Consider the following 23,194-nt stretch of genomic DNA (forward strand, 5'->3'; position numbering starts at 1 on the left):
TGTGTTCACTCAGTGCTGCCTGGGCCTTGCCTGGCTGAGCTTGCCTCTATGCAGTGCCAGTGCCAGAGAATAACCCTTTGGGCCCCACCTTGCCCCGTGCTGGGTCTATGCTTTCCTTGATGTTAGTAACCTTATGTTTCTGTAGCATTGTCCATCCCCATGGATCACAAACCAGAAATGCAGCCACATGTGGGGGAGGGCCTGGCACCAGTTTCACAGCACCACTGATCAAAACTTTAGAAAGAATTGGGGTAGGGATGTGGCTAGAAAGTAGTTACCTAAGTTAGGATTGGGATAGGACACCAGAGCTTTGGTCTTTTCTCTTGAAGAATGCACCCACTGCACCTCTTGAGTGGACCAGAGGGAAGATTGCCCCCCCCCCACCACCACCACCACTTCCTGCAGCATCTAGATGTTTCTTGGAGATCTCTCATCAAAATACCAAACAAGCTAAATCCTATTTATCTTGTAACATCCAACGTGATCACAGTCTGCAGTGGTGTGGCTGGAATTCTTATCTCACAATGAGCCTGAGTTTGTCCTACTTGACCTATGCTTTTCCAGGTTTTCTTGCACATGGGCGCACAGACTCTGCACCATCCTTAGTTTCTTTTGCAAATTGCCTCACTGTGTGGTTCAGTTATTTGGTGCTGTTTCTTCTTTTGGGTTAAGAGCAGCCATTCTGTCAATTCTTTGCCAGTTTCTAAGCTGTGTATCCTATTGAGAAAATGCTTGAGAGAGCTCAGAGCTCCTGCGTGCCAGCCTGGGCCTGCTTGATTTATGTGGAAAGCTCCAAGAGAGCTATTGAAAACCACATAATACAGAGCCTGCACTGCTAGAAGTTTATCATGCACCATTGATAACAATTGCTGTTAGTTAGATCTCTCAGCAGCATTGGACACAGTGATGACCCATGACATTCTCTTCTTCAGACAGAAGTCAATTCTTGGTCCTTCAGGCCTGTCCCTGGCTTGATCTGAATCTTTGTTGTCTAAATGTTTCCTGTTGCTTTCACAAAATCATTGGAGCTCAGAATCTGCTTTATTCTGTGGTGGTGTCTCTCAGGCACCTGTTTCAGATCCTCACTTGGGGTTGTGTTGACATGTTCCTGCTTAGTCCCCATTATATGGAAATATGCAAGCCACCTTTCCATTAATACACAGACAATATTCAGTTATACATCACCTCACACTCAGATTATCAAGGTACACATCTGTCTTTGTCTTGTAGTTTGTGTAGCATTAAGCAATCATTGGTGCATAATTTTATTAAAGCCATCCATAATAAACCCAATGTTTTGCTGATAGTATCCAAGTCTTTGCAGGGAGTCACTTTGGTAATCTCATTTGATAATGCCATTATGACTCCATTTTAAAGTATTAAGTCTGGAGCACCAGATTTGTCAATGGGCCTACATCTGCAGTCTGCTGTTAATATCGCATTTTGCCATTTGAGGAATACTTGCAGGCTGTGACTGTTGCTCAGGCAAATGAACTATTATTGTTAAATGCTCTTCGTCTATCTTGATTAGATTTGATATTTTTGTTTTCTGGGACTGCAGCCTATCCCCTGTCTCCTCAGCATACACATGGCACAGGTCATGCACATTATCCCAGCTGTACAGTCCTGAGTCTAACTTCCTGTTAATTTTCAAATACATTTAAAATTTTTCTTTTGACAGTTCAGCTCCCTAGGGGAGCAGCTTCAGTCTAGTTGGTCAGTATTAATTTGTTCTGTGTTCTGAGCATTAGCCTGCCTTCTCAATCAGCAGAGTATTTAGACTGCTTTTGAGATGGATGATGAGAGCTATATTCCTTGCCTGTGGAGTATGTTTCCGGCTAACAATCCACAGTTCTTTTAAATATGGCGATTGATGAAGTAGATCTAAAGAATGACCTATTTGGTGCCGTACATCATTATTCTGCATCCCTGAAGCTGTACAATGCACAGCAGAGAATGCATTGCTGAGCAATGCATTGCTCAGAGAAGTTTTTGGGAGGCAGCTTTTTAAGATGAATTTTGTACCAAACTCCAGGTTCTGCTGACTCATCTTACAGCATTTCTCTCCTTGCCCATCTGTCTGGTTTGTATTGTTCTCCTTCTTTTTCTAACTCTCCTCCCTTTTTATTTGTGACTAGGTATCTGCATCTTTCCTGTGAAGTATTTTCTACCCAATCATCTTGCAAGAGGCAAGTTAAAACAACCACATCAGAGTATAGATTTATTGGAGTCAAGTGTCATATGAGAAAGATGCCCAGTGCAAACTTCTGGTCGTCATAATACGCAGCCTCTCTGAGAAAGTTATAAGGGTGCTAGGAGTAGAGGGACACAGAGGAAGCTAAGTCTAGAATGTGTATGAGATGAGTTTTCTAGAGAAGAAGTATGTTTCCCTTTGTTTCTTTCTGGGTTGAGGTGAGGGAGAAGATATGGGATACTGGAAGAAAGCCCTAAATTGGGACTGTAGTGCAGCATAGAGTTTCTCCAACTACCTTGTTTTTCCCTGCCCCTACTCTGCTTGGATAAGAGAACAGTCTGTCATGAGTTTCCCTACTAGTCATATCCTCACCCCTTTGTTGTAGGGAGCTTTTTGTCTGTTGGTAGTGCCAACTGGGGACTTTCTAAGAATCGCCTAGTACGTTATAACACATCCAAGGATTTTCAGAAGCTGGAGCTATTCATTGTTTGGGGGCTTCAGCCATGCGGTTTCTTTTTTTGTGTTGCTCTTTTCTTCCTCCTCATTTTTATTCTGTGTGCAACACACTCTGCTTTCCCTCCATAAAGCAAAGGAAACGGAGCTTTTGAATAGGAGAATTAATTCTATTTGGAGTGTAGCAGTCTTCTAGATTTGCATGTTCCCAGAGCAGGAGCCTTTTGAACAGAGTATTGTGAGCCTCTCTGCTGATTGCCTTTGCGCTTTAGCCTCCCCTTCCGTCACTGCTTTATTTGAAAACATTTCTCCAGTGAGGTACCTGCGCATAGTAAATTGATCTTTGATTAGTTTTGACGAGGCTCTTATCTCCACACAAGAAATTGTAAATCATCCTGCAGTCGCGGAGTGTGTTGTAAGAGACTAGTAACTGTCTGATAGTAATAATCACACATAATGTATCAACCTGTGCTGCTTCCCGAGAGTTTCAAAGTTGAGATCTTGCTGGATATAGCTAAACTTCCCCTAACTCTGCAAAACTTCATTACAATTTAAAATACAGCATCTCTCACCTGTGGGGTCGTTTTTTGTTAAGCCATACAGTGAAGCCTGTTTGCTTAATAAAGGTAGTCTCCCAATTTCCTGTATTTAGGTGCTGACCCAAAGTATTGCCAGTACAGTATATTGAGCCTTGCTTCTCCTGCATTAGAAAGCTGCTTCTGCTGAGTCGTTGATTTTTGTGGGTCTCTTGAGTGATTTCTCTGTATAGCACATTGTTATACCTGTACAAACCTTCCACTGACTATTTCATAAACTGCTGGGATTCTTCTCATGCTCCATGTCTGGTCATTTCACCTTTGATGCTTGTATGTCTTCCTTGAGTGGTCCCTGTACAGTCTGCAGCAGGACTGTTCAAAGGCTTTGAGTAAGTTGAGTCCACTATATATAATACATCGGGGTAGGCAACCTATGGCACGCATGCTGAAGTCAGCACACGAGCTGATTTTCAGTGGCACTCACACTGCCTAGGTCCTGGCCGCCGGTCCGGGGGGCTCTGCATTTTAATTTAATTTTAAATGAAGCTTCTTAAACATTTAAAAAACCTTATTTATTTTACATATAACAATAGTTTACTTATATATTATAGACTTACAGAAAGAGACCTTCTAAAAATGTTAAAATGTATTACTGGCACACAAAACCTTAAACTAGAGTGAATAAATGAAGACTCGGCACACCACTTCTGAAAGGTTGCCGACCCCTGTAATACATACATAATTGAGTCCACAATATACACAACTATACATAAGGAGTAGTGTTCCTGAACTTTATTTTAGTTTTGTACACGTCTCTTACAAAAGGGGAAATAGTTTAGTATAATTTCTGGTCACATATTTGTAAAGTGCAGATTTACTGAAGGCATCCTCAGTCCAAACTGCAGATGTGGCTTAGCTGTCTCTGGGAGTTCTGCAGTGATCTCTGTAGTACTGCCTAGTTGTAGAGCAGGAGATCTATTTATTTATAACCCTGAGAATTTCACCTTAGTGTTGAATCATTCCATCTTAATCTGCACTTCCACTTCCAGAATGACCCACGTTCCTCACAGGATGAGAAAAGGAGCCAGAGACCTATAGGAGACCCCACCTGGACACCTCACAGCCTTACCCGACATTTGTCCTCTACAGCTTTTGTACATAATAAATCCTGTTTTCCGCTACATCTCAGTATGAGTTTCTTCCCTCACAGTCTGTGAATCCTAGAGGTGCCATCTTTCTGTGGCAACTGGTAATGAGGTCCCAAACACAGGATTGTGATTTCCCTGCAAGAAGTGGCAGAAAAGGAAGGAGGAATATTATTCAAACACAAATCTCTGTTCTAGCTATAGTGAAACCAGGAGAAGTGGGGAGGTGTCTAGAAATATTAGGAAAGTCAGTTCCCTACAAATTCCATCTCTTTTCAGCTTGTCTTCTGTTTGTCCTTCTCTCTTGTATTCATATGAGCATGTGTTTCATTGTCAGGATACATTCCAGTTAAATTAATTGCAGCTATAATAGTTACAGGACTTGCACGCTACAGATTTGGACAGTTGAGGAAACCTTCCTTGAACCTGCTCTACCTCTCTTGATTGGGTCTTGCTGTGCATTTAATACTGGCCCAAGTTAGTCAAAGTGGGGTTGGTCTGGTGTTTGTTTATGAGAGCAGTAGTTATTTGTTCAGGGAGCCCAGGCTGGGGTCTGCAACAGGCCCTAGGCCTAACCCTAGCCCAAGAATACCTGCCCTTAATAACCCTGACTCGAGCCAGGAGAGCCCTACCCCTAGTAACTCTAACACTAGACAGGGGGATCCCAACAGGCCTCAGGTGTTTTTAGCTCTCGCTTCCTATGACTAGGATTTCCGAGCCTTTTGGGGCCTGATTAGGCATTGACTGGAGAGCAGGAAATAAGGATCCCATGTCAGTTGTGGGAAGTTTTCATCCCTGCCTGTCACTGACCTTCGTGGATGAGAACCTGCATGTTAGGTCCCACGGCTTGGAGTTGTTATGGAAATCATGCGTTGTCTCTGAGGACCTGTGGGGTAGTGCTGCTCCTTGTACCCTAATCACAATAAATGTAGATAAAGACTTAGTTGTAGATAAAGACGTAGTAGATAATTTGCTCCTGTATCTGACTCTGGCTGCTGCTGCATTGTGACTCTCTGACAGGTGAGGCTTCTTGAAGCTGTTACTCAGGAGACACAAGAAGTGAGGCTGAGTCTCAGTTTGTCTTGATGGGTTCTTCCCCCTCTTTGTTAGAAAAGGGGGATGAGGAGAGCTCTGTAATGGATTTCTCCAGTTGGAGATGCAGAGTTCCCCTGCCTCAGCAGGTTTTCTTGGGTCTATATTTCAGTCCTCACCCTTACTATCATTGCAGTTTACTGGACTTCAAGGGAATCCAGGCTTCAAGGCATCAGCCCCTTGTCACAGTGGTCAGGAAGGGCACTCCCCTTATGTGTAGGGAGTTACTCGTGCAGGAGATTTCCTTCTTCCTCTGAAATAACCAGGGTTGGGGTTTCTGACAGGGGGCTTAAGGCTGAGTGCAGTGTGGATCTGGACATTCAGCTGTCACGCTTTAGAGAGAGACTAATTTTTGGTAGTTTTGAGTCTGTGGCTCTGGGCACTTAAGCATCCTCCTGCCATTAGGAATTTGGTCCTGAGTTCTGGCATCTGTTTCACTGTCAAGAAATGAGACCTGTGAGAAGAGCACTTTTCTCAATGTGTCTGTATTGCCAAAACTCTGTAATTGTGATTAACACACTGTAAACTATGCACAGAGTTTGCTTTCAGTATTCCCAGCCCTCTATTGGTCGCAAAAATCAGCTTGTGGAAGGGACAGACTTCATGCTTTGTTAGGGAAGAAGGGGCAGTCCAACTGTCCCAGGGATCTTGAGGGTCTCCACCTTCATTATTCTGTGTGCTGTTAGCTGCCTGGTCATCCCTTGTTCAGGGTGCCAACATGGAAATGCCTGGATCTGTGCTGGGTTCTCTGGCTAACAATAACAGTGTTTCTTTCTGGGCCTCTGCTTCAGGAGAGGCTTTTGCATTGAGAGGAGCAGGATGGATGGGATGATAAAGGTGCCAGTAGCAGCCTAATTACTCAGGAGAAAGGCTGGGGACTATTTGGCTAGGCAGAGCTGTTATGGATACTACCCTCAACAGCCTCAGAACTGGTCATGTGGCTTCCTTCCTAGCCAGCCTGGGCTGTCCATTCTCAGATATGCCAGGACCTGAAGCGTCATTATTCTGTTGCTCCCAAAAGGCAAGTGATATGTCAGTATTTCCTACATGCCCTGGTATGTCCCAGCCATGGGACAATGAGCATCCCTGCTTCTGGCAAGGTTCATGGTCCCTAAATTCTCTGACCTATCCAGCTCAGACAAAAGGACCCTGCTGCAGGAGCAGAGCTCAGCCTGCAGACTGCCCTGAGCTTGGAAGTGACCCCAGAAGCATGTCAGAGCTCCCTCTGGGACATATTTTCATAATGTTAACATAACGTCTTGAACAGCAGAGGCCCAAGCTGAAGGTAGGAGAGAGTCGGGTGTTCGCCTTCTCCAGTGAGAGACAGGGAAGGGTTAAGACAAAACCCTACCATAAATGGGAGAACATTAACACACAGGCAGCGGCAGCCCATGGCAACAGGATAGTGGTGTGCTGAGGCAGCATCTTAAGCAGAGAGTGAGAGGGGGGCGCTTTTATCCAGCCTGTTCTCTCTCTCTCTGAACTGGTCCATGGCTGTGGTCTGCACTGGGATTTTCTAAATGCTTCTCTAATTGAATTCTAAGGTGAGTTTTAATTCCTTCAGGTGATTCCACAGGAAGGTCTAAAAGAGAGGACTATGGCAAGGTGTGGATAGCTTGCTGTGGTGTCCTGTCCTGCAGACATCAGACATCCTGTTCTGTTTGTTATTCCAATGAGGGAGGTGGAGTCCTGATCCAAGGGGAATCCTGGAGAAGGATATTGCTCCCTCCCGTGGCCCCAGTTGTGTTGCCTCCAGCATTAAAGGGGTGAAATAGCAGACATTGTTCTTGGGCTGGAGAGAATGGACCTGGCAACTTTTGTCCACGGTGCTTGGAATTGGGATAGGCATTTCAGCTGCTTTCTTGTCATATTGTCTGAATGGCCTGGTTCCATCTAGCTGGGCGTATGACTCCTGTTGAGGTTTTGTGTTTCCCATTCACTGCGGTGCCGTGCTGTCTCTGCACTTATGATCAGTTCCTTCTCAAAGCATAGGTGCTCAGGCCAGCAGCATAGGTGCTCAGGCCGGCATTCCTGTGGAAAGTGGAAGATGTTCTGTGTGTATCTTTGAGCTAAAATCAGTATCAGCTCTATCCTTTGCTGAAGGGCTCACACTCCAGGTGCCCTGTGAAATTCTTCCTGGGTATGTGATGTGTATACCAGTGTCTCTGGAAGCCGTGCTGGCGCTTGTGCTGCACCTGCCCTTCGAAGACCTCTTAGTTCCCCTGCAGCTTTCCATTGAGCCCTCATGATGTTTTTTTCTTGATGCAATAGCAGAGCTCTCTTATTCTGAAGGTGTTTTCCAGATAATGCTGTTTGATTTGTGTGGCAATTGTGTGAGGTTCTCATTTGTGGAGATCTCACTGATTCAGTCCATGCTCCACTCCCATCAGAGCAGTTGTTATGTGTGGGTTGTACTTGTGAATGGCAGGGTTTAGCAATGACTCTGCACCCAGAATATTCTGTGTTTCCATGAGCACTTGTTCCCCTTCCGTTGGAGACACTAACTGGGAAAGCAACTGCCAATCAGCATTCATTGTTGGAATACCTATAGCTGGGCCTTTTCCTGCCTAGTCCCAGTTCCGGCTTGCAGAGCAGATGTTGCCTTTTCTGTTCCACTAGTGTTGCTATAGGATCTGAGATTGTACATCTCTTATTTCAGAGAGTTGAAGGCTTGAAGACATTGTAGAGTTGGGTTTTTAAAGGAGCTGGTGTAACCAGAACACGGCATGACTGGGTCACATGTGCGTCATCATAATAGGCACTTTTCTGCATCAGTTGTTTTCTTCCTCTCTCTGTCACTAGTCATTCACACACAGATCCCACTGACTCCTAGGCTTTTGGGAATAGACGCTGGAAATAGAGGGAGAGGCCAGGAGGTGCAGGGCTGGTTATTCGTTGCTACAAATGAGGAAAGAGTTGATTATTATGGAGTACCAGGGCCATGCTGTACCACATCCCAGGGCTGGTAGTGGGTCATGCTGAGTGTTGGGTTTGGATCCTAGAAAGGGGAGCGAATACCCAAGCTTGTATTGGGTTGTGCTGGGTTTTGGGTCTAAATCCCAGCTACCTGCTGGGGAGCAGGTGGGATGGTGGATTGGGCCAGTGCCAGTTCTGTTCTGTTCTATGAATGGGAAGGATGGGACTCCTGTGTGTGTGTGTGTCTGTGTGGAGAGCAGTGATCTCCCTCCTGGAGGTTTTGTTGGCTGAAGCCCCAGCTTGTTTTGGAATTCAGGCTTCGCAAGGCCTTTCACGCGCTGAAGAGAGACTGCAGTTGCTGACAATAGTTTGTTCAGCAGGCAACTTCAGTGGTGCCTTCTCATTGTAGCCTACAGCTGGTTGCTTTGGGCTCAAGGCCAGGAGTGTCACTCTGATCTCATGGATGCTTGGGGGAATTTGCAGGGGTACTTGTTGGAGCATTAAAATTGAGCTTTTCCAGGCCCAGTTGGGAAATGCTGAGCTGACTCCCCACGTTCTCCATTTCCACATCCAGGAGCACTGACCCCCTGCCCAGTGATTACAGAGCCCTGAACCAGGGGAATCACAGAAACCTGGCTTTGGAGCCAGAACATTCCACCGGCACAAGGAGAGCTGCAGTTAGTGCAGTGAGTGTGCTTAAGCTGGGGGGATGAGGCAGCTGGCTGGCTCTGAGTGGAGCAAGGCTGTGGGCTGGCTGTCAGGTGGTCGGTCAGGGCACATAGACCTCCCCACAGAACAAAGGCTGTGGATTAGCATGCCTTTCTATGCAGTGATTCCCAACTCTAGGTGGGAAGCGTATGGGCAGTACTGACCTACAGCATCCCTTCAAAGGATAGGCCATGCACATGTATGTTTCTGATAGGCTCACCAGTTCATATAGAAACACCTTCTTCTGTGCATTGGGATGTAGACCAAGGCCCTGGGCCTAGTGGGCTTCTCTCTTGACCCCCATGGACCTGCTGTCTGTCCATCAGTGAAAAGTTCTCATAGGCTTCTAGGGAAGTGTGTTCCTACCAGGCGCTCAGCCTGGGTCAGGAAACCGCTGCTGCAAAGGCTACCAGCATCTCTTCAACACTCCCATTCTACATGTCCTGGCCTCCACTTCTCTAAGAGATCAAGGAAATCATCCTTGTGCATTCATCTTAAGGCTGGGTTCCAGCTCTGCAGGTGGCTGTGGCATTGTCTCTCAGTCTAGTAGTAGCAGGGGGCTGCCCCAGTTTCTTGCCCCATGGAGAAATCACTTTGTACTCCAGATGCTTGTTACCCATCTCCTGCCAGGTCTTGCCTGTGGGAAAGACACCTCTGTGCTGGGGACTGATTTTTTTCAGACAGCACTGGTCTTTCCCTTTGGGGAGAGGCTGTTTTTTCTATGGCAGTTCAGATATCACATAGGCTGTTTGAAATCTCCCAGCCTGAGAGCAAATGGTGGAGCTGCGGCCCACATCACATGTGGTTAGTGACCACAGCCCTGTGGGAGGGAGACAGGCAGCCTCCAGCCTGCAAAAGCAACTGTATCACAAACTGAAAAGAGAGGAACCAAGCAATAGCATCTCACTGAATTGCAACCTGCCACTGATGCAGCACAGACTTGCATGCCAGATGCCACAGAGGATTTAACCCCAGACACCATGCAACATTCAGGCCTGGGCAGGTCCTGACTCCCTGGCAGCTGCTGGATATAACCGTAGCTCTGGCGGAAGCTCACAGTTCAGATGTGTCTGTGCCTGGCATGGTGATGGAGCCAAGGGTGTGGGATGGAGATGTTGCTGTGGCTCTGTCTAGGAACCTGCTTGTTTGCTTGGTGTGGGTCAAGAAGTTGACCGTTAAGTTTCTTTCCCTGACAGGCTGGTGGTTATTAATGTCTCTGAAGCATGTAACCTCTTTCAAAGTTCCCATGTCCTCACAGCAGTGCATGCAGCTTGCAGCTGCTCGGAGTGGGAAAGGGCCTGATGTTCAGTCTGCACTTTTCCCCCTTCACCCACACTTTCTCTGCACACTGATGGCAACTAGGCTCTGTAAGCTCCTTATTTCTCTTGCACCATGACCCAAATACAGACTGGAAGCCTGTGGTAGGAGTTAGCAGAGGGTTTTGTTGTGCTGATTATCCTGACCTGAGTGTCATCCTCCTGCTCATAGCTCTGCAGACATAGTGACAGCAAGTCCCTAACCTCTGTCACCCAGGCTGTTTTGGCAGAGCAAGGCCAGGGGGCTCGCCGCGGAGACCTGCAACCCCCCCAACCCTGCTCTTTTCTCGACATGAAGCTATAGCCTGGTAACAAGTTAATTTCTGACCTGTTTTCTGAAAATCATTTCTCTCCTGGGCACAAGCCCAGGCTGCACAGTTGTGACTCTCTGGTCTGTTTGTGTTGCACTACCCAGCCACTGGGGCAAGCAGGGAGTGGGCTGGGGAGCCTCCAGTGCTGACAGGAGTGGGTTGATATAGCTATTCATCTCTGCAGGAGGGCCCAGGGCAAGTGTCTCTGAGTCATTTCCAGCTGACATTTTCTTTGCTATACTGACTGGTTTGGTCTCAGTCCACTAGGAGCTGGATGATGTGTCCAGTACACAACCACCACTATAATTCGCAGTTCTTGGCCTCCTCAACAGCCAAGGACTTAATGGGTCACAGAGACTCAACTTGCCTCTGGGGCCATTCCAGTCAAGGCTGAGATGTACTTGTGGGTGTGGAATCTTGCCCTACTGTGACCTGTGTTATACCTGCCCCCTCCCTCTCTGGGGCTGTTCCTTTGGCTCCTTCAGCTGATTGAAATATACTTGGAAATGTACAAAAGAGAAATCTTGTCAATCCTGTATGAGCATCTTAAAGGCATTGAAAAGGAGATAAAATGGATGCACCAGGGGCCAGTGCCTGCTGCTAAGGCATAAAACCTCATAACATACAATACCATACTCTGTGGAATGGTACCCCTGACCTCCAGCTTGGGGAACACTTGAGGAGTCTTGTCCTAGCTCAACACATTTACAGACTCAGGCTATGTCTATACTACATCATTTACAGCTATGCTGCTGTAGAGCTTCTGGTGAAGATGTTCTAAGTGGACGGGAGAGAGCTCCCCTGTTGGCTTAATAATTCCTGCCTCCATGAGAGACAGTAGCTATGAAAGAGTAGTGAGAGAAGCTCTCCCGGTGACATAGTGCTGTCTACACTGGCCCTTAGGTTGGTGTAACTTATGTTGCTCAGGAGTGTGGGTTATTCACACCCCTGAGCAACATAAATTATACTGAAGTAATTTGTAGTGTAGACACAGCCTCAGCCTTTAAAGTATGACTGCTGAACTCATTATGATCCTGAATCATAAAAACTGCGATGGTATTTGCACTGGAGTTGGGGGGGGGATCACTCACCTAAGGAATGAGAATTTGCAGCACCTTTTTGATCTCTGCCATGGAATTTACTGAATGTCCATGCCCTGCGATGTTGTGTGTTCATTTCATGAAAGCCCCTGGTAGGATGGACCATGTGGGACCCTTCACTCTGACTGTCAGCCAGAGGGGCAGTCTGAGGTTTTGTAGGAAATGGGGTAGAATAACTGCCATGTATGACAACACTGGTGGGGGCGCTCACCAGACGCCTGTATGTTTCCTATCCAAAGGCCCAATCCTGCTTCGCACGAGATGATCCTCCTGCAGGTGCTCAGGTGCTGTGAGGATGGGTGCAATATAGGAACCCAAATGGATCGAAAAGAGCTGCTCACCATCTCCCCTTTCAGCAGGTTTGGGGGTGGATGCTGTCTTCCCCCATCTCAGAAGGAACTGGAGTAGTCTGGAGCCATGCCACCGCCCGTGGACATTGTGAAAGTGGCTGTTGAATGGCCTGGAGCCAATGCCCAGCTGCTTGAAATAGACCAGGTGAGAGTTAGGTACTGAGTGCAGGAGAGGGACTTGGAGCATGGTGCTGAAACGTGGGGAAACGGAATCATGAAGCTTCCCCTTGTGGCTGGGAGAAAGGGTCACTGCTGAGCACTCTCTCTTTCTGTTCTAGAAAAGGCCCCTGGCGTCTGTTATCAAGGAGGTCTGTGATGGGTGAGTCTGGCTTTCTGGAGGCCCTGCTGTAGCAGACCAGTCACCCTGGTGGGCCTGGCCTTTCGCATACCCTACCAGATGTGCTGTTCGCACAGTGTGGACTGCCTCCCTTCAGGCTTCCCAACCTGGACATGGGGCAGACCAGGGCTCTAGCTGGGAGCGTGAACTCCTGGGTAATGGGATCCCCTACTGTGTATGTTTGTGCCCTGGTACTCAGGGCTCTTGAGGCTTGACCTGGCTGCCTCTAAGGTTTCTGCAGTCCAGCCTTCACAGAGTTTCCCTTGGCTCCTGATCTTATTCAGGCTGAGATCCCAACTCCCTCCTCTTCAGGAACCACAATCTTCTCATTGGGGCTTCTCTCCAAATCTCCATTTCTTTACACTTGGAACAAGCCACCCCTAATCTGAGTCCTAGCCCTGGACATAGGTGGTGGCCTGGTAGAAGGAAGAGACAGGGCCTTATGTGTCATCCTCCCCCCTGCCAGGTGGTCGCTGCCAAACCCTGAATACTATACCCTGCGATATGCAGATGGGCCCCAGCTGTACATCACAGAACAGGTCAGTACGGGAGGGATGGTGTGAGGGTCCCCAGGGAAGGGATTTGAAGGAGTCTCTACATTGGCCAGCATTGAGCTGAAGCTGTCCCCGTTACTGGGTGGGGTTTTGCCCCACCATTCTCCGCCTCCTCCTTTAATGGCCACTAACCATGGGAACTTACATTAACCAGTGCAGTCTCAACCCTTCTTCCCCTCTCCCCTACACCTGATTGGGCACAGCTGTCCCATGGCCCAACTTCCCCTTCCTCCCCACAACCTGCTTTTGGGCACATAACTCCTTTCCCTCCGTGTGTATGCGCACACACATCCATAGATGCACAGGGTCATGGCCAACTGCATTTCCCCATCACCACCTCACACTGCTCAGATATTTCTCTTTTCTCTTTGCAGACTCGCTGTGACATTAAAAATGGGACCATCCTGCAGCTGGCTGTCTCCCCGGTATATGCCTTCCTTCAGCTGTCTCCCTGCCATAGGCTCGTTCCAGCCACTGGGCCTACTCCCTGCTCCTCCTCCTGGTACTGGGCCTACTCCTGCTGCTTGGTGGACTAAACTGAAAGATAATGCCCACTATGAGCAGCAGTTGAGCCCCAAGCAGGAAGAGCCAGCTTTACTGATTTACTTACAAGAGAAAAATAAATAGTTTCAGTGACTTGACCCATTGAGTTGCATCCCTGGTGAGGTGATGTAACCTCACAATTTCACCCCATTAGCTCCTCCTGCCTCCCCACTTCTCTTGTTGCATCTTGTTTTAAATTAGAGTTTAAATTCCTTGGAGCAAGGCCTGTGTCTTCCTGAGTGCACAGCGCCCAGCACAATAGGGCCCAATCCTGAATGGATGCTGGGGACTACCACAGTCACATAACAGTAAAAATAAATACACCTCTACCCCAATATAACGCAGTCCTCAGAAGACAAAAAAATCTCACCGTGTTATAGGTGAGACCGCGTTATATCGGACTTGCTTTGCCCCCCTGTCCCTAATCACCCCCAGGACCCCACCCTCTGCCCAACCCCCCTGCTCCCTGTCCCCTGACTACTCCGACCCCTATCGACACATCCGGCCCCCTGATAGGCACTCACAGGCAGCGGCGGAAAGCGGAGCAACATATCCCCAGCCCGCTCCACTCTGCCATCTCCCAGCCACGGTGCTCTGCTTCCCGCTGCCGGTGAGTGCAAGGAGGTTGGGGAAAGGACGCCCTCCGCACTCACCTGCGGCGGGAAGTGGAGCGACGCGGCCCCAGCCCGCTCCGCTTTCATTGCCCCACCCATGTTGCTGGGGGGAAGAGGGGGCGTTGGGTTGGGGAAAGGTCCCGCACTCACCTGCGGTGGGAAGCGGAGCGCCGTGGCTGGGAGGTGGCAGAGTGGAGCAGGCTGGGGCCGGGCTACTCCGCTTCTGCCGGTGAGTGCGGGGGGATCCCTTCCCTCAAGCCCCCTCCCCCAAGCAACACAGCTGGGGCCGGGCGAGGGAAGCAGAGTGGGCTGCTCTCGGCCCCCCTCTAATCTCCCAGGCCACTCTGGGACTGCGGGGCCCCCAAAATTCCCCCCCCACAGCTCCTGCCTCCTAGACCCTGGCTGGGGGAGAGCCACTGACTGCCCCTGAGACCCTTGGCCCCAGCCCAGCACCCTTAACACGCTGCTCAGAGCAGCGTGTCAGAGCTTTACCGCGTTGTATGTGAACCTGTGTGTTATCAGGTCGCGTTATATTGGGGTAGCAGTGTACATTTTAAAAAGCAGCTTACACAGGGATCGCTTGTTCTCCTTTGAAATGCAGCCACCTGTGAGATGGGAGATGGCAGCTGTTTTTTAACCACACAGCAAAGTAGCATACCAGTTTTGTGTGAGAAGTGGAGAAGAGTTCTATCTCCTTCAGTGTGAGGACAGATGGAAAGAAGAAAAAGTGGTGGATGCATTAGAAAGCTTTAGATAGATTTTTCTTTGGAACTAAAAGGTCTTTTGGGGCCTCATATTTCTTATGGTTCCCACTTTCAACATCTGTACCTGCTGGAGTGGGATTGGGTGATTTATCCAGCATTAGAAACTAACACTTGACCCACCTGCCAATTGGCTGTAGTTACAGCTGCGAGCAGCATTCCTGATCCCAACTCAATTTGCCTAGACAACTGGTTTCTGTTCTGCCAGTTCCAGTAACCCTTTGGCCTTGCTATGTTCCTTCTGCCCATTGCTGCATCCCTGGCAGAGGCTCAGGAAGTGTCAGCAGACCCATGAGTAACTGGCAAGATCTCGCCTGTCTTCCCAGTCCAGGGCAGCACGACAGCTGATGGAGAGGACCCAGTCACACAGTATGGAGGCCCGACTGGATGCCATGAAGGAACTGGCTAAATTGTCTGCAGATGTGACCTTTGCCACAGAGTTCATCAACATGGAGGGCATCACAGTGCTGACGCGGCTGGTGGAAAGTGGCACCAAGCTTCTGTCCCAGTAAGTAGTCCTTTACTCCGGACTCTTGGAGCAGGGACTGGTGCGGGGGAGGAGGCTGGGGGTGCAGCAGCAACTGTACTCAGGGTTTTATGACAGGCTATCTCTGGCAACTGCCAATGTAACAATCACCATGAAAAACATTTATTAAACACACAGAAAAGAGGAGAAACCGTTAAAACTTAAAATATCGGGGGGAAACTTAATTTTAACAGTCACCCTCATTCCCTTCCACTTAAGTTCTCAAGTCTTTTAGAAGTCTTGCTCATGCATCTTTAGATGGTTTTAAAAGATAGTGTTAAATGTTCTTGCTGGGGAAAAGTCAGCAGTATATGGTCTCGAGACTCTCGAGTTGCTGAAATTGGATCCCATTCCTTTTAAGACCAAATAAGACAACCTGGTGCAAAATGGAAAAGACAGGAATAGCAAAAAATAAGACAGAGTTTCTGTCTTGAAGTTTGTGTTTTTCTTGCAGTCTGGCTGCTCAGAAATTACAGGTACAGCGTGCACATGCCCCCATTAACCACTCAAAAACCTGGCAGACTTTTTCCAGAGTGTATTGGCATAGTTTATAGCTGCTTCTCAGGGTACAACCGAATTGCAAAAGGTGGAATTGTTGTAGCTGACTATGCCAGACTCTTATTTGGCAGAAGGCAGGAAGAGATATATGGGAAAGAGGGGAAATATGGTGGGAGAGGTAAAATGACACACTAGGAGGAGGTGATAGCAGGAACCTCAGGTCCAAGTCTAGCTGTTGATGAAGATTCAGCTCAACCCAATAGAGAGGGTGATGTTTTTTGGTTCCCATTCCCAAACCCTGGCTCTGATCTGGTCAGGACATCTTTCACCATCGGGACATGAAAGCCCAGAGCGTGATGGTTGATTTCTGGGCCTCAACAGGTGGAGCGGAGGGGTGTGTGGCTGTAGCAGCACTCATAATGATGCCGTTCGCTCCCTTTCTGCCAGCTGTCCAGGTCACAAGTGTAGCTAGTTGCCAAGTAACCCCCAGGAAAGCAGTGCACACGGGGGTAGCAACCTCGTCCCATCCACAGTTATCAAAATACACATCCAGTGATTCCACATATGACCATTTCCAGAATCCCTTAGCTTGTTGTCAGCCTGTGACCTCCCCAAGAGTCTTGGAGACCCTGAATCCCAGCTCTTTATGTTAAACTGATACAAACTGAATGTGTTTGATCTCCAGCTTCTGCTTTTTTATATACAGTTTTTATAACAGATCGAGCTAAACTTTTGTTGCCTTCCACCTGCTTTAAATGACTTAGGATATAGGCCTCTGCGCAGCTGATCTCGGGGTCTAGGGATCCTGTCCAAGGTAGAACAGCTTGTCAGGTTGTGTTGGAGAGATGGGAAGCCTTACACTGGTATTTGTCCTGTTGGGTCTTGCTGGAGCAGCTTTGCCAGGGTGCCTCTTTAAGTAGAAATGTGGGACCCAGTCAGTGCAGAGGGTTATTTACAGGGACATGGATGGTGTATGTCACTTAATACTAATAATGCTTAGCATGCATAGCACTTCACATGAGAGACCCAATCACTTGAGCCAGGTCTGGGATCACTGTAGAAGCCAGTGCAGTGTCTTAGGGATAACTCTGTAACTTGACACACAGGAGACCTAGCTGTGAGAGCTGAGGCTCGAAGCATTGCAGAGGCAGGGCAGTGGAATATCTTGCCTCTTAGTAATGAACCCTCTGGCCAGTTAAGGGGCTGTGTGGAGCAGATGCTTTGGCTGGAAGACTGGGGGTGGGGTGAATCCTGTGAAGCCACAGCATTTGCTGAGTGGCTTGTCTTCTGCCCAGGCTGGTTTTTGTCTCCTGTAATCACACTCCCCTTTGACCTCTCAGTTACAGCGAGATGCTGGCGTTCACCCTGACTGCCTTCCTGGAGCTCATGGACCATGGCATCGTCTCCTGGGACATGGTTTCAATAACCTTCATCAAACAGGTGTGGCTCGAGGAGAAGGGGGAGGGGGTGCTGTGTGAAGCAGCAGAGGTGTGGCATAAGGGGGAGAAGAGTTGCATATGGTAGTGAGAGGAGTGAAAAAGGGAACATGTGGCACACACATGACATAGGAGGAGGGGGAGAATGGAGAAGGTGTGCCATGAGTGGGACGGAGATATGGCGTGGCCTGTGGGGAGAACAGGACATGATACTGCGGGGGAAGTGGGTGTAGTGTGGCATGGGGCAGGGAAGAAGACATGATGTGGAGGAAGGCCTGGCATAGAGTGGTGGAATAGGGCATGTGATGCACACACATGGTGCAGGTATGGCATGGAAGAAGTGGGAAAGGAACAGCTTAACTCCAAACATTTTCCCAGTGGATTTTCTGCTGTAGGCTTGTTGGTGTTGCAGTTTGTGTCTGGAGTTAGCAGAGGAGGTGGAAAGCTTTCCTGCTGACTATTCAGACCCCACCGGCAGCTCTAGCACAGCCCGCCCCCCGTAGTGTCATTGTTGCTAGCAGGGAGTGTTAGAAACACCCTGCTGACCTGAATTCTGGTTGGGTTCTACTCCGTTCAGGAAATGGGTCTCTGTTCATGGTGGTTCCTGTAGATTCATGTTTGGTGATTGCAGCTCTTGGCTCCTGCTCACCTGGGCAGACAGGACACAGCAGCAACCACCAGTGTTATAGATGTCTGGGTTCTGCTTCTGTCTGAGCTCTAAGCCCTGCTACACTAGATCACTTTTGGAGGAAGGGTTGGGATCAGAGTGGTGGGCAGGCACAGGGGGCAGGGATCAGATTATAGCCTGTGTATTCATAGAATATCAGAGTTGGAAGGGACCTCAGGAGGTCATCTAGTCCAACCCCCTGCTCAAAGCAGGACTAATTCCCAACTAAATCATCCCAGCCAGGGCTTTGTCAAGCCTGACCTTAAAAACCTCTAAGGAAGGAGATTCCACCACCTCCCTAGGTAACCCATTCCAGTGCTTCACCACTCTCTGAGTGAAAAAGTTTTTCCCAATATCCAACCTAAACCTCCCCCACTGCAACTTGAGACCATTGCTCCTTGTTCTGTCCTCTGCTACCACTGAGAACAGTCTAGATCCATCCTCTTTGGAACCCCCTTTCAGGTAGATGAAAGCAGCTATCAAATCCCCCCTCATTCTTCTCTTCTGCAGACTAAATAATCCCAGTTCCCTCAGCTTCTCCTCATAAGTCATGTGCTCCAGCCCCCTAATCATTTTTGTTGCCCTCTGCTGGACTCTTTCCAATTTTTCCACATCCTTCTTGTAGTGTGGGGCCCAAAACTGGACACACTACTCCAGATGAGGCCTCACCGATGTTGAATAGAAGGGAATGATCACGTCCCTCGATCTGCTGGCAATGCCCCTACTTATAAATGCCGTTACCTTCTTGGCAACAAGGGCACACTGTTGACTCATATCCAATTTCTTGTCCACTGTAACCCGTAGGTCCTTTTCTGCAGAACTGTTTCCTAGCCATTCAGTCCCTAGTCTGTAACAGTGAATGGGATTTTTCCATCCTAAGTGCAGGACTCTGCACTTGTCTTTGTTGAACCTCATCAGGTTTCTTTTGGCTCAGTCCTCTAATTTGTCTAGGTCCCTCTGTATCCTATCCCTACCCTCCAGCGTATCTACCACTCCTCCAAGTTTAGTGTCATCTGCAAACTTGCTGAGAGTGCAGTCCACGCCATCCTCCAGATCATTAATGAAGATATTGGACAAAACCGACCCTTGGGGTACTCCGCTTGGGGAATCATCCACAGAATTGTGCTTTAGAATCTCAGCTTTCAATTAAAAATAAAACTGAGTTTCTAGCCCTTGTTATTGCAGAGAAAACACGACTCTAGTGTAGGTACTGCAGTGCTGTCTCTCTGAGTCTGGGGACAGTTTGAAGCAACTCCATAAGATACAAGAACAGAAGAACAGCTATACTGGGTCAGACCAATGGTCCATCTACCCCAGTATCCTGTCTTCCAACAGTGGCTAATGCCAGATGCTTTAACAGGAATGAACAGAACAGGTCAATTTATCGAGTGATCCATCCCCTGTGTCCAGTCCCAGCATCTGGCAGTCCAAGGCTTAGGGACATCCAGAGCATGGGGTTGCATCCCTGACAATCTTGGCTAATAGCCATTAGTGGACCTATCCTCCTTGAATGTATCTAATTCCTTTTTGAACTGAGCTATATTTTTGTCTTCACAACTTCCCCTGACAACGAGTTCCACAGGTTGACTATCCATTGTGTGAAGAGGTACTCCTTTTGTTGGTTTTTAAACCTGCTATCTATTAATTTATTTGACCCCTGGTTTTTGTGCTATGTGAAGGAGTAAATAACACTTCCCTAATCACTTTCTCCACACCATTCATGATTTTATAGACCTCTATCATATCCTCCCTCAGTCATCTCTTTTCCAAGATGAACAGTCAGTCTTTTTAATCTCTGCTCATATTGAAGCTGCTCCATACCCCTAATCATTTTTGCTGCCCTTCTCTGTACCTTTTCCAATTCTAATATATCTTTTTTGAGATGGGGCAACCAGAACAGCACTCGGTATTCAAGGTGTGGGCCTACCGTAGATTTATATAGTGGCATTATTATGTTTTCTGTCTTCTTATCTATCCTCCATCCTGTTAGCTTTTTTGACTGCCTCTGCACATTGAGCAGATATTTTCAGAGAACTATCCACAATGCCTTGAAGATCTCATTCTTGAGTGGTAACAGCTAATTTGACCCCATTGTTTTGTATGTATAGTTGGAATTTCCAATGTACATTACTTTGCATTTATAAACATTGAATTTCATCTTCCATTTTGTTGCCCGGTCACCCAGTTTTGTGAGATCCCTTTGTAACTCTTCACAGTCGGCTTTAGACTTACCTGTATTGAGTAATTTTGTCATCTGCAAAGTTTGCCACCTCACTTTTTACCCCTTTTTCCAGCTCATTTAGGAACATGTTGAACAGCACAGGTCCCAGTACAGATTGGTGGGGGACCCTGCTATGTAGCTCTGTCCATTCTGAAAACTGACCATTTATTCCTACCCTTTGTGTCCTGTCTTTTAACCAGTTACTGATCTATGAGAGGACCTTCCCTCTTATCCCATGACTGCTTACTTTGCTTAAAAGCCTTTGGTGAGGGACCTTGTCAAAGGCTTCTGAAAGTCTAAGTACACTATATCGACTGAGTCATCCTTGTCAATGTTTGTTTGACTCCCTCAAAGAATTCTCATAGATTGGTGAGGCATGATTTCCCCTTACAAAAGCCATATTGAGTCCTCCCCAACAAATCATGTTCATCTGTATGTCTGATTCAACTAGTTTGCCTAGTACTGAAGTTAGGTTTACTGGCCTCTAATTGCCAGGATTGAATATTGAGCTTTTTTAAAAAATTGGGATCACATTAGCTATCCTCTAGTCATCTAATACAAAAGCTGATCTAAGGGATAGATTACATACCACAGTTAGTAGTTCCGCAATTTCTACTCCTGGGAAAATACTGCGCCAAAAAAATTAAAAATTCTGTGTCAAAAAAATAAAAATTCTGCACACAATATTTTAAAATTCTGCAAATTTTATTTGTCAAAATAACACTAGATAATCATGCCAGTTTCAATTATTTTGGTAATTTATTTCAAAATACCTGTCAGCAAGTATGTCTGTAACAATACAGAGACACAAAAATTCCCCCAGGAGTAGAGAATTAAAGAAATCCCTATGACAACCCAGTTCCTATTTATTCCCCCCCTCCCCCTGAGCCCAGCCGGGGTGGCCAGACACGCACAACTCGTCCCCCTGAGTCCAGCCATGGGGGCCCCCAAGCCAATAAACCCGAACCCCTTTCTCCCCACCCCAGAACCCAGCTGTGGCCACCCCCAGCCCAGACACCTGCTCCCCCCCTTCGATCCCAGCCGTGGGCCCCCCCAGGGCCCAGCCATGTGCCTCCTCCCCCCCAACACAGCCCCCCTACCAGCCGGGGATCCAGAGGGAGAAACAGCCTGCTGCTGGGTCCCAGGCTTGAGGGAAGGAGACAGCAGGAAACTCCACACATGTGGAGAACTGCAGCTGCTAGGCAGGAACCCTCTAGCTTCTGCCCCCCCCTTCTGTGTGTGAGCTGGGCTTTGCCGGCTCCAGCAGCCCCTAGTGGTGACCAGCAGTATTGCAGCCCATTTCTGTGGGGGAAGCTATCAGAGGGGTAGCCGTGTTGTATCTGTAAAAGCGGATGCATGAAGTGGGTATTCACCCACGAAAGCTCATGCTCCAATAAGTTTGTTAGTCTATAAGGTGCCACAGAACTCTTTGCTGCTTTTGTGGGGGAAAGGAAATTATGCACAAAAAAACAATTTCTGTTAAATTCTGCATTTGCAGTGGCGCAGAATTCCCCCAGGAGTAAATAATTTCATATTTAAGTTCCATCAGAGCTCTTTGTGAATACCATCTTATCCTGGTGATTTATTATTGTTTAATTTATCAATTTGTTCCAAAACCTCCTGTACTGACACATCAATCTGGGACAGTTCCTCAGATTTGTCACCTAAAAAGCATGTCTCAGGTGTGGGAATCTCCCTCCAAATTCTCTGCAGTGAAGATCGATTCAAAGAATTAATTTAGCTTTTCCACAACAGCCTTGTCTGTCTTGAGTGCTCCTTTAGCACCTGGATCATCCAGTGGCCCCAGTGATTGTTTGGCAGGCTTCCTGCTTCTGAGGTACTTAAAAAAAAAAAAAATTTTGCAGTTAGTTTTTGGAGCATTTGGTAGTTGGGCCAAAATAGAATCTGAAGGCCACCTAATTATCCTTTTCCACTTGATTTACCAGAATGTGAACCATAGCTGTAGCCCAGCCCATTTTAAAAGTCAACATTAATTGTGTCACTGTTCACTATCCTAGCAGAAACAACCATCTTATATGTGTCTCCCACAATCCTAAACTGCTCCTATGCTTCTCTAGGTGCCTAGATCTCCAGCTTCTACAATGTAGTTATTGGTTCTTGATACAAAATCCTACAGCATGCTGCAAATAAGGATTGTAGGGATGTCAGAATCTCTTATTTCTGTGTGGCAGGTACAACGTGAGGCATGAATGAGACAGACTTATGCTAAGGAAGGTTATAGACCATCTTACTCCATAAAAGCAGGAGATGCCCAGGCCACAGCCTCTGAGAGTTGGGGTAGTGTCCTTCTCACAGTTGCAGCAGCTGGACCTTCTGGGATTGTGGTGCATGTCACATGCTCCACACTGAGCGGGTTTCTCCTGCTCTCATGCAGCTTCCAGGAACAGTGTGCCTCTTGCAGGCAGCTGGATGCAAGGTGAGGTGGCACTGATTTTAAGAGCATGATGCAGTTGCTACACTTCCTTCTGGTGTTCTGAGGCCTGCCTCCTCTGCCAGCCTGCGTCAAAGCACTTTGGTATCTGGTTTGTCACATCGCCTCTGTGGTGGGCATCTGCTGAGGTGCTGGTTTTTCTGGTTTTAGATTGCAGGATACGTGAGTCAGCCCCTGGTGGATGTCTCTATTCTTCAGCGATCCCTAGCCATCCTAGAGAGCATGGTGCTGAACAGCCAGACTCTGTACCAGAAGATAGCGGAGGAGATAACTGTGGGGCAGCTCATCTCTCACCTCCAGGTGTGAGTATCCAAGAACCCAGAGTGGAGAGATCTAAAACTAAACTGAGATTTGTAAAACTTTTTTAGATTATCATTTTATATTAAAATTCATAACAGTGTTTTTTTAAATAGCATGACTGGTAGGGAGTCTTATCTGAACTTTACAAATCTGCTAAAGGCAAA

General features: G+C 47.6%; 1 protein-coding gene across 4 annotated transcripts in view; it reads left to right on the forward strand.

The window, feature by feature from the left end:
* ELMO2 (engulfment and cell motility 2) overlaps positions 1–23,194 on the forward strand; it is a 52,127-nt gene that overhangs the window by 870 nt on the left and 28,063 nt on the right. For 2 of the 4 annotated variants that reach the window (XM_044985227.1, XM_044985229.1), the window contains 7 exons: positions 12,128–12,266; positions 12,400–12,440; positions 12,925–12,997; positions 13,387–13,437; positions 15,257–15,438; positions 17,295–17,394; positions 22,881–23,032. In XM_044985227.1, the coding sequence (XP_044841162.1) occupies positions 12,189–12,266; positions 12,400–12,440; positions 12,925–12,997; positions 13,387–13,437; positions 15,257–15,438; positions 17,295–17,394; positions 22,881–23,032 (677 nt within the window). In that variant the 5' untranslated portion in view covers positions 12,128–12,188. Of the gene's footprint in view, positions 1–6,945; positions 6,965–12,127; positions 12,267–12,399; positions 12,441–12,924; positions 12,998–13,386; positions 13,438–15,256; positions 15,439–17,294; positions 17,395–22,880; positions 23,033–23,194 lie in introns of those variants that run through there. The other 2 variants (XM_044985228.1, XM_044985226.1) reach the window with 2 other exon arrangements.

This window comes from Mauremys mutica, chromosome 13 (genome assembly GCF_020497125.1).
Source record: "Mauremys mutica isolate MM-2020 ecotype Southern chromosome 13, ASM2049712v1, whole genome shotgun sequence".
In the NCBI taxonomy this organism is placed as follows: domain Eukaryota; kingdom Metazoa; phylum Chordata; order Testudines; family Geoemydidae; genus Mauremys; species Mauremys mutica.